Here is a 15719-nt window from a genome sequence, read left to right as displayed (position 1 = left end):
TGAGAAATATCTGGTCAAATGGAAAGGGAGGCCAGTTGAGGATTCATCATGGCTAGTAAAGGAGGAGGTTAACAATCTTGGTTTTCCTCTAAACACCTGAGATGTGATAGAGTCACTTCTCAAATTACCCCAAGTGTTTAATACAGGAGCATCCTGGGTGTAAGAGCAATCTTGCATCACCCAAAAATATTTTATTTTAAGTCTTTTCTATTTTAATAAGGACTAGTAGATAGGGTGGTTACTATTTATGGGAACTTGCTATTTTTAATAAGTTTTTCATATGAGCTCGGAATGTTTTCATTTTCTTCAGGAAGGTTCATTTTAGAATGATAAACCTACCATAAGAATCTCATTGCTCCAGCTTAAGTATCCGAGAAGTTATTGCAGATTTTTGGTGGAAAAATTTGCAGAAAAAATCTACAGGCTCACCTTTGGAGGCTTTAGAGTGCTCAGATGAGGTCTAAAAAATTGATGGAAGAGCGCTTGCATAGTATTGAGCCTATAGATCAAGAGCAGACATTTCCAAAAAGTGGTTATAATAGCCAATTGGAGCAACAATTCGAGAGTTATGGCCTTCCAAAGTTGGGCTACCAAAATATCTAAAATAATTTGTCAAAAATGTATTTAGCCAACTCTATATGTATTGTTAGGATTTGTTGGCCCTAGGTATTAAGTTTGAGCATCTAGAACCTTCCCGGGCAACATAAAATTGCCTATTTAAGAAAGGCCCAAACATTGTCTAAAACAACTCTAGGTGATAATTCACAACTTGTCTTGTAGATTATTGTTTTGAAGGCACCCATGTGGGTTAGCATATTGTACTTATGAATTCTGTAATTCCTTATTTGCAACGTAAATAAGAAGTCCATATTTTGTTCTCGCATTTGGTGTTGTTTCTTTGTTTCTGTTATGAGTTTATAGTTTTAAGGGGAGCATCCTTCATCATGTTATCTTTCCCTTGACCAATTTTTTTAGTGTTTCTTGCATAAGCGTTTGGGTTTTGTTGATTTGTATTTGATTTCTACTAAGCTCTCTTAAAAGATTCATGAGCTTTGTCATAGGTTCCTAAGGATCTGCCATTCTACCAACAAGGTTATTTTGCTCTCTCCCTCGGGTATAAACTTGCATTCACTTTCACAGGCTGGTAGAATCACTGTCTATGATACACTGTAATGTTCCAACTATGACTCTGTTGCCGTGCAGTGGCCTAAGAAGCACGGTGTACAGTATGGGAGGAGAATACGATGTTTTGGAGGAGCAACTACTACAAAGGGCTTGTAATGTTGATTGTACAGTAGGGACAAATATGATGGATCAATGCTTTCTCGGAAGTCCATACGATGATATGGAAGCCGTACGATGTAGGGGGTGGAGTTGACTACCATATGGTATGGCCACATGGTAAGAGGAGGGACAACTGTACGGTTGTGGAGATGACTAGGTCATACGGTATGTGCTATAAAGCCACAAGATTTGTAGGGTCCATACGGTGTGTGTAGAATGAGTTATGAGTTAGATGCTAGAACATATATTTTCCAAATACCTCAATTAATGCCAGTGCAAATGATTCAACCTAATTCTATATATATATATAAAACAAAGATGGTGCGTGGATTTGTCAGATCCAAGCAAGTAATGCAGAAACAAAATAAGGTGAGGGATGAATCCCACCGAAACCAGAATAGCCAACTAGGGAAGATCTTTCACTTTCGAAATGGCAAACAATATTGAACTCCAATAGGAATTCACAATACAAAGAAATAATCCAAATTGCATACCTACTACTACCTACATGCCATGCTTAAATACCCTTTGGAGAAACTTCCCGATGGTTTACAAAAATAGCTAACAACCCTATCTATGGAAACAATTAAATAAAAATGGGTCTAAGATATACTAAATCAATCAACCCATTAACAAAGGTTTGATTAAATATTTATTTTATGGCGGGAACATTACAATACACACATTACTCGAGTTGCTAGGAAATCAATACGCCTTGAACAAAGAGAAGGATAACTCTCACCAATGATAGAATTGAAGTTTGCACTCTTAGACAAAGGATCCATGATAGGTCCACATTAAGGTGTTGACTGCGCAAGAATAGAACACGTGAACAACAATGACCATTTTTCAAACAACAAAACATGAACATTGAAAGTAAACCTTTTTGGCAGTGCAAGATTGACAAAGTACCCAAGATACTCCTGTATCAGACTAAAAAATGATCCATAATATTGAATGGATACCAAATCTTCAAAAATAATAATAACTAGATACAAAATTATGACATTGTTATCAATATTTAATATGTGTTTCACAAGAGCTCAACTTTTTTTACGACAATGAATGAAACACTTAGCACTCATTGCATCTAAATGATGCTTATAAGATGATACACCAATTTTTTCCCCAAAAATCACCCTTTCCAATAGTACTCTAGCTCAAATAGATTCAACCACAAAGATTCTACTAAGATTAAACCCCCATTGATCCCAACATCAATGTGACAATTTATCTAAACAATATCTCCCATTTATTAATGAATAAGAAACTTTTAAATAACAAATCAATACATATTGCTGAACAAAAGGTAATGGAGTAAATAAATCATGTTTCTCGGAACTATCGTGGCATTGCACGATATAAAACGTGGTTAGTGGAATTCTAGGGATGATGACCTAACACGAATTCCCATTGGCTTTCTACTCTAACGGCTGCAATTGCAAATTTGTTGGATGCTTTGCTTGCAAAATCATTAGGTGAGTGTATCAGATCTCTCTACCTGGATTCTCTTTGTTTTGGTCCCTCATTGACTTCACATTTTTCCGTTTTGGTACTTTTCTCTGTTCATTTTTCCCATTAAGATCTGGGTATCAGATATAGATTTTGTCGGATATGTTTGTGGGAGTTTTGACTGTGGGATTTTAGTTGTCTGGAAATGATTAGAAGGTATGATAAAAAACTGTGGCAAGTGGTTGAAAAGTAGACTAAAATGGATATCAATACTGTGTGTCTTTTATGGTCGGACCATTGGATTTATCATGAATTTTGTTAGATACCGATTTTGGTCAGACCGATGTCGGTGCACTGTCAAATGTCTGGTTGAATTATCTCAATTGTTGTAATGTAATGGCGATGAAGATAGAACACATGGGTTGTTGATTTGAGGTCACTCCCAAGCTAAATATTAATTTAACATACGACACTTCTTGTTGGTTTATTCAAGGGTTTTTGTTTCCATTGATATGATATATTGATCAAATTTTGTACCCTGGGTTTTGTATCTTTTAATCAATATCAAATTAAAGCGTCGTGATCCAGGTTCAGATTCCCTTCCTTCAACGAGGGGGGGCAATGAATCTGACAGATAGTTGTGATGCTGCGATAAGATTCAAGATGAACCATGTTAGCAACTCTTAAGATTGTTTAATTATCATATCCAAGTAAAAGATATATATGCAGTTTAATTATCGTACGTGAATGCCAGAGGAATGGTAACTGTATCCGTTTTATATCTTCCAATCAGGTTACTTTTTGGCTGCGTTTAATTGCATATATATAACATGTAAACTGATCTGCATTTGCAGGTTTTGAGGAGAGACAATTGTTTAAGTGATGCGCAGACAGGCAGTGCCAAGGTCTGAATCACTGCTCACCAGAGCAGTGAACAAGGTTTTCGAATTTGTTCGCTTTGCAGAATTTGAAATACTTTTTGTGCTCTTCCTGCTGATTGCGTTCCTTATTTTCAAAGATATTGTGAGTTCTTAATAAGCTGCATTCCTTTTGGACCCATCGGCATATGAATTTCTGTTAATGAAATATATTTATTTTCTTTTAGCTTTAGGCAAAACAAGGCATGTGTAATTTTGAGAGGGCAATATCGTAAAGAGGCATTTCGATGTGTATTTCCAATTTATATATCAATGCAGCTCACCCGTGGAGTATGAGATAAGTTTTGACTTCTAGTTATTTTTGTTGTTTCAAACTTTCTGTAGTGCATCATTATGCAATGCCATTTTTTAGCAATCAGCAGTGCATTAACGTCAACTCATGTTTCATTAGGACCCATGTTTTATTAGTCATTGATTACTAAAGTTAGCTCTTGAAGATGGTCTCGATGTTAAAGAAAGACAACTGATTCTGGAAAATGATATTATTTTATGGTTCTTATTCTCGTTTGTTGGTTTGTAATTCCTTTTAGATTATGTCACATACATCTGAGAGTTCAAGCCCTTGTTATAACTTACTGGTAATTTTCTGAGGCATTGGGAATCCATTATATTTTGCAAGGGAGTTTCTGTGCTAAGTTGTTGGAAGTTTTTCCCTCACAGTTGTAATAGAGTTGCTTTAGTCTGCTTTAAGTTCACTATCTTGGAAGACCACATTGTCTAATTTTTTTCCTCTTATAGCATATTGTCTAGAGAGTACGGCATTCACATGCCCTTGAATTGCAAGACATTTACTTTTTTCTCTGTCTCTTTCATGCCCAATTAGTTTCTCTACAATGAAGATGCTTAGTGTGAGGATGATCTTGGTGGTCTTTTTCTACTATATGTAGTGTGACACTCAATACCAGATAAAAATCTTTTTCTGGAATTTAGCTTTGTGCAGGCAGTTTAGCATACTTTTATTACTTGGTTTCTTGTAACTGGATCCCAAACCATAAAAATGTACTGTTGAATGACTTACTTCTAAGATGAGGTTGCTCTGAGTCAAGTTAAAGCTTGCTTGCTCTAGTTATCCATAGCATTAAGACATAATTGTAATTTATAGAAATCTTCTGAAATGGCTGCATATTCTTGTTCCTGATATGGTTTTCTTGAGAAATTATCAAATACAATTCAAGTTATTATTCACATGAATGGCTCAGCTGTGGTATCTGCTGTATGCCAGATTTCAATGTGAAGAGTTGTTTTTATTATTTTGATACTTGGTGATGTGTAGATTCTCATCATCATCCTTGAATTAGTTTCATTTTAATATTGAGGTGGCAACCTCCTCAATTTTGTGGTGGTTGAAATTCTTATCATATGTTCTGAGGATGGTGGGTTGCTATGTTTTGCAGACCTCCAGGCCCGAGTACAATAAAATTCTTCTGAAGGATGGATGGAACTAGTCTTTTTCTATTCTAAGAGATGATTCTGGAGGTTTTAGATCAGATCTTCTATCTATTATTTGCAATATCAGGTATGGTTGTACTAAGTGTATATTCAATCTTGATAACTGTTCATGGTTGTGTATTTGTTCAAGATGCATGAAAATCTGATTTGATATTTGTATATTCAATCTTGATAACTGTTCATGGTTGTGTATTTGTTCAAGACGCATGAAAATCTGATTTGATATTTGAATTGTAAACATTGAACCCTTTTCTGTGTAGAGCTTAGCGCATGATCTTGTTCATGATTTTTATTTTGTCATTGTAGAAAATGTTTAGTGTTTGGAATATGAATGCCATTTTCCATCTCTTAGAATATATTACTTTGCCTTATCAATTATATTCCATTTATGACTTGTAACCACTTCACTTAAAACATTTATATTCTGAAGTTATATGAATCTGTTCCGAATTTTATTTTCATTCTTCTTCACTTTTGACCTTTTTGAATCCCATGGTTTTTAACTTTTTGTTGAAACTCCTCTGTTCTACTTTGCAGGAGGAAAACTGATTTAGTTATGATGCAAAGGGTTGGGTTTCGGAGTAATGTTATGGTTGAAACAAGCTTAAGAAATGCTTAATATTCAAGATTATATTTAATTTAAATTTTTCACGCTTTCTAGTAGAGCTGCTATGTGGGATGGGGAAGTGTAGCATTGAGGGAATTGTGATCTTATGTTTTCTTATAATTAAGATAAGAAATAAGCTGCAACATTATCAATCAATATACTAGGATGAAGCTTCTCAAATGAGATACATTTATTTTGTTCTACTGCATGTTTTCATTCTTCTTGGCTTGTTGCATGTTATTATGAAGAAGACTTCATTAAAGATAAAAAATGAAGATATCCAATTTTATGATAATAGGTAAAGAGGAAATGATCTCAGCATGTTCGGATGAGGAGGTTGTGCTTTCATTGGTGTATATCCATGTATGGTCTAGAGTTTAGGTTCAATTGTTTTTCTTCTTCATTTTACTTCTCACCAGTTTATTTCTAAGGGGAAAATTTATGTAAACAATATGCAGCTAATCACGTAAGCTTAATTTTATTCTATTTGAAGCAAAATTTGGTTTTAGTTTTGTTTTCTTGTTTTGTCTTGTAAGATCCAAATCAAGAGTCAGACTTAAACATCCATTTGATGGTCATCCACCAAAGTTATCTTTGATTTTCTTTTAATAAAGAGAGGGTATAGATATTTAAATAGTCTTGTAGATAAGTGATAGGATTGATACATGCTTTTGGTAAACTTCTGACCTTGTTGACATAGGAGTCTATTTTTGCCAATACTTGCTTAAGTTTCTAGGACGAGAGATGAACTTTTGGGGATGACAACATTTCATAAGTTTTTGGGGAGAGTAGTGGAAAGGAAGGGTGGACAACTAGACACACACATGCACATGCTTGTATGCTTCTGGACATGAATGCACCCATGCGCGCATGTACCCACAAATGTGCCTGCACTGGCATCCATACATGTGCATGCATGAATGCACAAGCACACTTCTCTGCATGTGCTCAAACCCACCAATGTATACCTAATATTACAATTCATGCAAAATGGACAAAGTAAAATAAATAAAACATTGAGAACACATGAGACAACTGATAATTGATAAGTTATAACAAATAAACAATGCCTATATGTTTGATTTTGATTCTGTTCTTCAGTTTGTTGCTTGTTTTTTCCTGGTTGGGCTGTATTGCTTTATCTTTCTGTTTTTTGTTATAAAGGGTTTCGGGGTCCCTTCAAAACCTGCTTTTACCGTAATCTAAAACAATGCCTATATGTTAATTTAAAATGAAAACCTTTTTGAGGTGTCAAAATATACGTCTTACATGTAATAGGTTTCAAATTTCATCTTTGAATATGGGACCTTAATTTGAAGATCTAGGTTGAAATTGGGATAGATAAAAGTCCCATGTTGGGAATGGAGTCCTTCTAAAATGTAGGCGATAATATTTCCTAAGTTGAAAATGTTTCACTATTGAATTTGGAGAAGATGCCTATTCATTGGCCAAGCTATGCCTTAAAATCTAATATGTGCACTGCTTGTGTAAATTGAGAAAGTTTACACATCTATTTCCTGTCAAAGAAAAAGTATGAACATGTCAATTGTGATTTTGAGGTATCACCAAGGATGATCAGCTGAAATCCAACCTGCACTATTGCTTCATGAATTGTTGGGGAAAGCTGCTGCTGTATGATTTATTCTCTCTATCTTCACTACCCATTTTGAAAATCTTATTTACAAAAACAATTTGATTTACTGGTAGGCAGGATATTAGCACAATCAATTGTGTTTCTTGTCCAACATAAGCAATTCTCAGAAAAAAGAAGATAATATCCTGAGAGGATTATTTCATTTTTGCAACTATAATATTGTATAACATACTGCTATAGAAATATCATGTCATCCATTGTTAATTTATATGCTAACAAGTAGCTGGCTTTTTACTGTATGTCAAATTATGTGATGTTTTATAATGATTTAATTGCATAATTTTTGAGTCAAACACATTTACCCAAAGAAATGACCTCACCAGAGGCAATTTATCAGTATAGAAGCGCATGTTGATCCACTTCATGGATATACTTCCTTTGGTGCTCCTAGGATGCATCCTAAAGCCCCTGGCTCACTCCTGTCCAACCCTGTTGAACCCCTTGCTCTTCCTTTGGCCTTCTTATGCTTTTGACATTAGCATCCCCCTTAAGACCCAAGCTACTGACATTAGTCTCGGTGATCTCAACTCCATGAGCTCTTTTGATCATCTCTATGCACTCCCTAAGTTCTTTGGAACTCCTTGAGCTCTCATTTACAACCGTGCATGCTCCTGAACTATGAATTGCACTCCTTCAGTGCATCGGGTCTCCTATAATCTCCCTTGTTGAACTTTGCAAACTTCTTGTGTAGCTTGGACCTGCGAGTCCTCTATTTACTATGCACACTCCTTGAATATACTGGACACTATTTGAAAAGCTTGGATCCTCTTTGGTCCTCTTGCCCCTCTTTGAATGCACTCCTAGTGAATGCCCAACATTCCTTGAACACTAGCACCCCATGTTGTGCTCCCCTATTTTGTAATCCCTTAAGCACCAATCTTTATTGGATAACTAGGTTCCCCAAGCTAGCATTATATCCATTCTTTGAGCTTTTATAGACTTGACCCCTGGTCTTCTGTCTTCATGACTCCGTTGGTGAAACCTGTTACTCATTCATCTAATGCATTCAGACAACTCCATGTACTCAAACTCAATCTTAGCTCAATGTATCCCCTTTGCTATGCACACCAACTTGAGCTTCAAGCCCTAGTTCCATGATCCAAACCAATCTCTTGGTCACTAAACTACTTTCAAACTTGGCTGTACTCCCGGAGCACTTTGCTTATGGATGATATCTTGATTTCGGTCACATACCACTACTCACCTTGGTCACCCTTATGGACTTACCTCATGTCTGGGCTCACCTTGAGCACTTCTTTGAAACCTTGTCCCAACAACCATGTTGGACCCAACTCTTAGGCCCTTGATATTTTTTATCCTAATTCAAATCCAACCTTCCAAATAACCTAGGCGTGCACCCAGGAAAACACCCCTTTTGCACCACTATTCATGGACATCTAACTTTTCAACACTTGCCAATAGAGGTCGCCCATCTTAAGTTCCAATTTTCCTACTTGGACAGCCCGTTGCACAGTTTCCTCCCTTGTAGGTACTAGGTACCGTGCTTCCCTAGCTTTTGGGACATGGATCACCAACTTATGGCCATCCCCAACATTAGCTCAGCTACTCCGCTTCACTAAGATAGGGGGCTTGAGTATAGATCCATGACCACCTAAAACCTCGCCACCTTGTGACAAGGTGGGGCTACTCTTGTTCACTCCTAAAATCCATCTGAAATCCTTGTCTTCTTGGAAGACTAGAGGAAAGGACTCCTCTGCTTCATCCCTCTTGATGGAGGATGGCTAGCTTGGACCACCCTGGCACTTTTGCTCCTTGGCTACTCCTCGAATCTGTCCCAGACGGGATCCTACAGCACAACTGTGTGACCCAGTCACAGCATTGCCCCCATGTAACAGTTTTTTGGTGGATTCTCAGGTAACGGTAGAATGACATTCCTGATTGGTCACCCACTCCACTTTCATACCTGAGCATTTTGCACTTGGTCATCAGCCCCAAAACCATCTCTGCTTACTTGGTTATGCCTAAGGCACTCCTCACACTTGGAGTCTCACCCTATGAATTGACAGCTGCTTGCATCCCCACTCTAAAACAGGCGACGTCCTGAATGTGGGACCTACCGACCTGAGTCTTGTCCTTCACAATATTAGAACCAGTTGAAGGGATCTGCAGATGCCTCTGTGGTCTGCGATTAAACTGTACTCCAACACCTTGCACCTCTTATGTTCTTGATCTACTTGATGCTGCCAGCATCCCAGATACTGCCTTCCATGCATGAATCCAATCCATGTCTAACTCTTTCTGTTAGTCCCTGACTCAGCAACATCCTGCAAGAACCCAGTCCCTGACTTTACCTGGGCTGGCCATCCCTCAAGGAACCCCTGAGAATTGTATCCCTGATACTTGCCCATCAACTCAGCCATTAGTGTACACAGATCAGGTCATAATCAGTCTTCCAGCCAAATTTAACCAGTTTTCTTACAAGGATGTAATGTCTTTCCAACTTTATGAAGCAGATCGGTAGAAGTAGTTGCTTGAGAGGTCATCAATTTAGAAACTTAGAATTTCTGAACTTCTGTTGAAATTTTTGGTTGCAATTGAAAGGGAAATCTTTAGACTTATCAAGACTCAGCCAAAAGCCAATCAATAGGAAGTGAGATTCTGCTAATTTCTCTTGCCACCTCTTCATTAGCTAGAACAAACAAATCTGTGTCATCCAGAGAAAGTATTTGAGAAAATGGCTTTGAATCTGTTCACAAAGGAGACCATTCCATTTCCTCCTCTCTGATGCCCCCAAGGTGCTTTGGGCTTATATTGTGATGATGATGAGGTACATGGAAGTTCGTTCACCTTGCCTTATACCATGGAAGCTTCTGAAATCTGCAGGCTTTATTAACCAGGATCGATAAGGTGGATGCATAAAGAACTCTGGTCATGGATAGCCTTGGTGATATTAAGGTTTGCTATCTTACTTTTGGTGTTGGAGGTTTTGGGAAAATGTATTTTTTTATATGTTGAAAAAGATGCCATCAAGAGTTTTTCCACCATGCTGAAACTGACTTTTTCTTTGGAAATGATGATGGAGATTGTTTGTTTCTAATTCCTCGACAATTTTATTCGATATAATAATATAGAAAGTGTTGTAGAATGATACAGGCTCAAAATCAGGAAGTGTCCCGAAATCTAGCTTTTGGGAATAAGAGTCAATAGAGTGCAGTTAACTCTTTGATTATTCTAATGTCATGACCTCCCAAAATGATTGATAAAACTCTGCCAGGAAGTTGTGAGGACCTGGAGCATTGTCACTCACCATGCATCAGAAAACAGATTGAGGTCCGCATCAGAAAACAGATCGAGGTCCACATGATTTACATCTAAGATGAGAGTCTCTTGGCATTTCAGCTAAGTTTCTGCCTGGGCATCTTTTTTATTCTTTACGTCTTACAATAGAAGAGTTCCAAAGAATCAAACCACTTCTTTACAGTTATCTTTGGCTTTGAGAGTTCAACTTCTTTCAGGCTGAAGATTCTGTTGATTTTATGACTTTCTTGCCACGTTAATGTGGTGGAAAAACTATTTTATGGTCTCTAACAAGGACACATTTTTTTCTTGTTTTTTTTAGTAGAAAACTACACTCAAGTGTCTCGTTTGGACTGGGCAACAAATGTTTTTCTTGTAGTAATAGAGCATCTGAGAGACCATCATGTTGGATTTCTTAATTGATGGATTCTATGCATAGATTGATGTTCTCTTTCTCTTCAAAAAATTAATTGAAAAAAGCACACATCCCAATCTTTGTCAGTCTCTAACGCATCACAACTTTTGCATAATATGTACCCCCAAGTTTCCTGGACAGGGATAGCGGGATGGGTTTCCAGGATGGCAATTTTTTCTGCCAATTTTGGGGACAGGAGGGGACGGCAAATGGGGGCGGCTATATAACAATAGGGAAAATTAATATATATAGAGAAATTTAAAATATTTATATGAAAATATAGATAAAGCATGTACTTATTCATAATAGAACCTTAAAATATAAGAATCAGCAGAATTCATATGCCAAATTTGTGTTACTTTGAGAGTCAAAGTCTAATTTGTTCTAGAAGTCAAAGTCAAAGTCCGCTAGGTGTCTCCAAGTCTCCGAGATGTTTCTGGGATGGGGACGGCTGAAAATATACCAATAACACATCTTTGGACCAATGATGAGATACAATTTTTACACTAAATTCGAAAATTATGCAATGTTATTATTTCAAAATCGAATAAAATATGGATATTTTTATGAGACTCCAGACATTTTTTATTCCTATGAATACTTTTGTCTGTACAGATGAGAATAACAGATAGCATATGGAAGCTTTTTGCTTTGAGGAAATTGATCAACTGCTCATGACTACTGCCATTAATGAGGCTCTCCAAGTCTATGTTGATCTTGTTTTTGCAGATGATGCTTATGGTGTGCATCATGCATGCTTCAGCTATCCCATTATCCTGTGCAATAAATTTATCATTGTGCTGAGCTCCTCTTTGAAGTCATCTGAATCAAGATTTGAAGCAATTGTTTCAGTCTCTTTGGCTCTACTAACTAATTTCTTTTCAGCTGTAGCTGACACCCTGCCAAGTAGTTATTCTAGTGTGCTTGGGAGACCTAGAAGTCAATTGTTTGTGTCAGCTCAGATGGCTGCAAGCCTTGGACTATCTTAACTGAGTACTATCCAGTTTGCAGGTTGCTTGATATTTGGAGATTTAGTTCTTCCAAATCAAGGATGTTGATATGCCCTAATGAGGCCATAACAAGCACACTGATATCCATTCCCTAGAATCGTTTATGGGTCAATCATGTGAACGGAGCTCCATATTAAAAAAAAGTTAAAAACTCTTTCATTATCTTACTGTTTGCACTTTTCATCTGTGTCACAAGATTCGCTGAATTTTCGGCTCCAGGTTCGAAATTCGGCGAACCTAAAAAATAAATAAAAAATTCGTATAAATTCGGCTCAAATTCGTCTTAGATTGCAGGTCATCATTAGCTCAAGCTTGTCATGTTTGTAATCGTGAGTGCAGGGTGCATGTCGTAGGTTACAAATCTTTGCTTTCCTGTCTACTTATAGGGAATTAACCTCAGCTTCCTGTCTGCTTTTAGCATCTCTTCAATGCCCTGCAACGAATGGAATCTGTGAAAACTTGGCTTCTTTCGTTCCTCTCCATCGACAATGGCATTTGCGCATTCACATCCATTCCTCTCCGTCCGCAGTTTGGGCATGATTATATTATATTTTAATGTTCGAAGATTATTTAATTTTACGTTTTGGTTAATAGTTTTAAATTTTTATTATGGAATGTTTAATGTTTTGAGATTATTTAACTTTAGATTTAGTTAATAGTTATAATTTTTGATTATTGAATGTTTTTTATTGATATTAATTTTATATTATTTATTAAATATTAAAACATGTTAATATTATTTTATATTATATAATCATAAATACCATATATTTATAATGAAACATGTCAGTACTTATATTTTATATATTATTTTATCAATTATTAAAATATATATTAATAAGAATAGCATATGCTTATATTTTTTTGAAAATTACATTAGGTGATTTTAATGTCGATTTTTTTGAATTTTTTTGACTTGTTGAACTTCATCCGAATTTCATAGTTGTTGAATTTGAACTTGAACCTTGTGATTAGCTTTCCATAGTGCAGCTCAAAAAGTTTAAACTCTTAGGGTGCTAAAAAATATGGTTAAAGCCTGTTACTCGGACATTTTAGAGGGAGGATTGATTATATTAATTCTAGAAAGAGAGATTAATTTTCAGCTAAACCAACTTTCTCTCTCCCCATACTTTTCTCTCTCCACGTACTAAAACTTTTAGAGAGAAGTTCGGGGTTTGAGTTTTAGTTTCACTCTCTCCTCAACATTTTCTCTCTCCTCGTACTTTTTTCTCTCCACGTACTCAAACTTTTGGAGAGAAGTACGGGTTTGGGTTTTCTCACTCAAATTTTCTCTCTCCACACTAAAATACTCTTTCACTACGTACTCCAACTTTTTGCCCTAATCCTAACCCAGACTTTCCAACCCAAAGTCCAACTTTCAAATAACTGCAGGTGGCAGAATTTTCAGCACGTTAATCCTCTGGAAAAGCATGCAACTCTGTTGCATTTCTTAGCAAACCATGGCATTCTAGAGAAACAAACAAGGCATGAGAACTATTTGGAAAATTGACTTCAATTTACCTGCAAGAATCCTAAAGATTGAGAATTGAAACTTAATCGTTTCACATGAAATCCCAAGAAGTGGCATCTACATCTACAGAATGGTGGGACGTTCTACATGAAGAAAGTTGTGCTAAGCTCCAGCAAAAATGATTGGTAAAGTTGTTCAAATGTCCTGACTTCAATTTACTTCCATAATGTAATTGACTTGAGCCATGACATTCCAATGGAAACATAGTCAAGGCACGTATACTATTTCTCTTGTGTGACCTGCGGCCCTGGAGGAAAATCGGCAATATCATCTGTAGAAACCATTTTTGAAATGTCTGATACAATGCGTTAATGCATTGTAAATTATGTGAGCATTTACCAAGTCAAAATTTCAACCCAGATGTGTGCTCGTATCTGTGATATGGTAGCTATGGCACAAATTATTAATACCACTCTAGCGATTTCAGAGCTAGACAAATAATCATTTTGGCAACATTCAAACAAGTTTTCTAATGTTTTTGATGAAGATGTACTTTATAAAATGTTTTTGAAGCTGGTCTAGTGTTGAATATTATCAGGAGGAATTAACTCTTTTGTATTAAGAATTTAGAGAGATTCGGGAAGAGTGGGTTTTAGGCAATTCTCATTACTTCTAAAATATTTAGAAGAACCATTGGAGAGTCAATGCTCTTAAAAGGAGAATGTGAAATAATCTACATCTTCTTAGCCTGCAATAGTACAATGAAAATATCAAAGTGCATGGAAACTACTTGACAAAATGCCAAATCTATGTGTACCCACATTTGTCTAGTAGAGCTACTGAATTGTTTGACGAAATGCCTCTATTGCATATGAGTTGTGTGCATTGTTTAGAAGAAGAGAAAATTGACATATGGTTGGAAAACATCAGATGGAAAAATGCTAGCATGAATCAACAAGTGAGTGAAGAGGAGTAATTCCTGAACTCCTGCAAGTTACTGCATAAAAAAGGCCTTGGGGGATATATCGATGATTATAGAAGGCATTCCTATTAGTGAATACACTCAAAATCTAGACATATCTTCCATTTTGGAATGCATAGAGGCAAAAATCAGCACCAAACTTGGCAGTACACAAAGTTCAGATGCTAGCATTATTACAAGATTGAGCAGTCTCTTAGCGCATTGGACTCCTGTACTCAAAACTTATCTGGTTATGTCATACAGTTGGATGAAGTTAAAAAGAGATATGAGCTATGCAAGTTGAAGATGCAGAGTTTAATCATCATTAAACACAAGACTTTGGCTCAGGTCATCAAATCATTTAGAGCGTACAAGGCAAACTTGACCCAGCTATTCACAACACCTATAGATCAAAGAATGAGTTTAGGGAATATCAGTGATCAAAGTCAATAGTTAGAAGTGTATTTGTATAAAGTTTTCGTAGAATTTTATTTATTTATTTTGTAAAAAGGTTAACTTTAGAATTAACTTTGGTTGGTTTTTCTAACTATAGTTAAGCTTTAAAAGTTAGAGTTGGTTACGAACCATCTTCGAAATAGTCCAAACTCTAACTTTTTGAGTAGTGACGAACTCGAAAGGTTAGTTATTCTAGAATAGCTACAAATTCCTGAAAATCAATGTAATAAGGGACTTTTTTGGACTTGGACACAGGGAACACTTATGCTCTAATAACAAAGCAATTTTTGGAAAGTGTGTACAATTGTTGTTTTTGTAATCAGTTATTTCTTACTTTCTTGGTGCAAGGAAATAAATGAAGTACATTTGGCGTTCTTTCTAAGGAATTTGAATGGTTGGAGTGTTGATTCATTTATGAGTATTTTTATGGTATGGTGTGAGTATTCATGAATGGTTGAATTAGCATTGTGTTAGTGATAGTTCTCAAGTGTAGTCCTTGATTGCTCTTATTAATAGATTACATCATTTTTACGAAAACATTGAAGGCGTGTGGTGCATTCGCTATCAATGGTTTTCCTTTTTATTTTCTAAGTTCTATTTCTCTTTATTGAAAAAGCACAAATTTTATCTTACAAGGGAGTTGCCCCTCTAAACGTAGAGGAAGGCCGGATATCAAGGGCCTATCCAACTGTTGGAGACATCAATTTGCCACATACTCCATTGGGCTAAATCGTATATTTTCAAGGTAACAAATCTGTTCGCCA

General features: G+C 36.3%; 1 protein-coding gene across 9 annotated transcripts; it reads left to right on the top strand.

Moving 5' to 3' along the window:
• The first annotated feature begins 2604 nt into the window (after positions 1–2604).
• On the top strand, positions 2605–10953 carry LOC149559334 (GRIP/coiled-coil protein). Of its 9 annotated transcripts, XM_089833265.1 has the most exons (5): positions 2605–2762; positions 3591–3759; positions 5069–5190; positions 10229–10300; positions 10489–10953. In XM_089833265.1, the coding sequence occupies exons 2-3, from the start codon at positions 3619–3621 to the stop codon at positions 5117–5119; spliced, it is 192 nt and encodes a 63-aa protein (XP_089689391.1). In that variant the 5' UTR covers positions 2605–2762; positions 3591–3618; the 3' UTR covers positions 5120–5190; positions 10229–10300; positions 10489–10953. The 9 variants fall into 9 exon arrangements, with proteins under 9 accessions (XP_089689391.1, XP_089689392.1, XP_089689393.1 ...); XM_089833266.1 differs by lacking the exon at positions 10229–10300 and having other exon boundaries at positions 10620–10953; XM_089833267.1 differs by lacking the exons at positions 10229–10300; positions 10489–10953 and adding an exon at positions 6029–6228.
• The last annotated feature ends 4766 nt before the right edge of the window (positions 10954–15719 follow it).

Source organism: Cupressus sempervirens, chromosome 5 (assembly GCF_028749045.1).
Source record: "Cupressus sempervirens isolate cs-2001-9-10 chromosome 5, ASM2874904v1, whole genome shotgun sequence".
NCBI classification, from domain to species: Eukaryota; Viridiplantae; Streptophyta; class Pinopsida; order Cupressales; family Cupressaceae; genus Cupressus; species Cupressus sempervirens.
This window is presented reverse-complemented; position numbering and strand designations above follow the sequence as displayed.

Coding starts and splice junctions, on each gene's coding strand:
- LOC149559334 (XM_089833266.1), top strand. CDS start 3,619: ATGCGCAGACAGGCAGTGCCAAGGTCTGAATCACTGCTCACCAGAGCA. Junction 3,760..5,068: donor TCCTTATTTTCAAAGATATT/GTGAGTTCTTAA, acceptor TATGTTTTGCAG/ACCTCCAGGCCCGAGTACAA.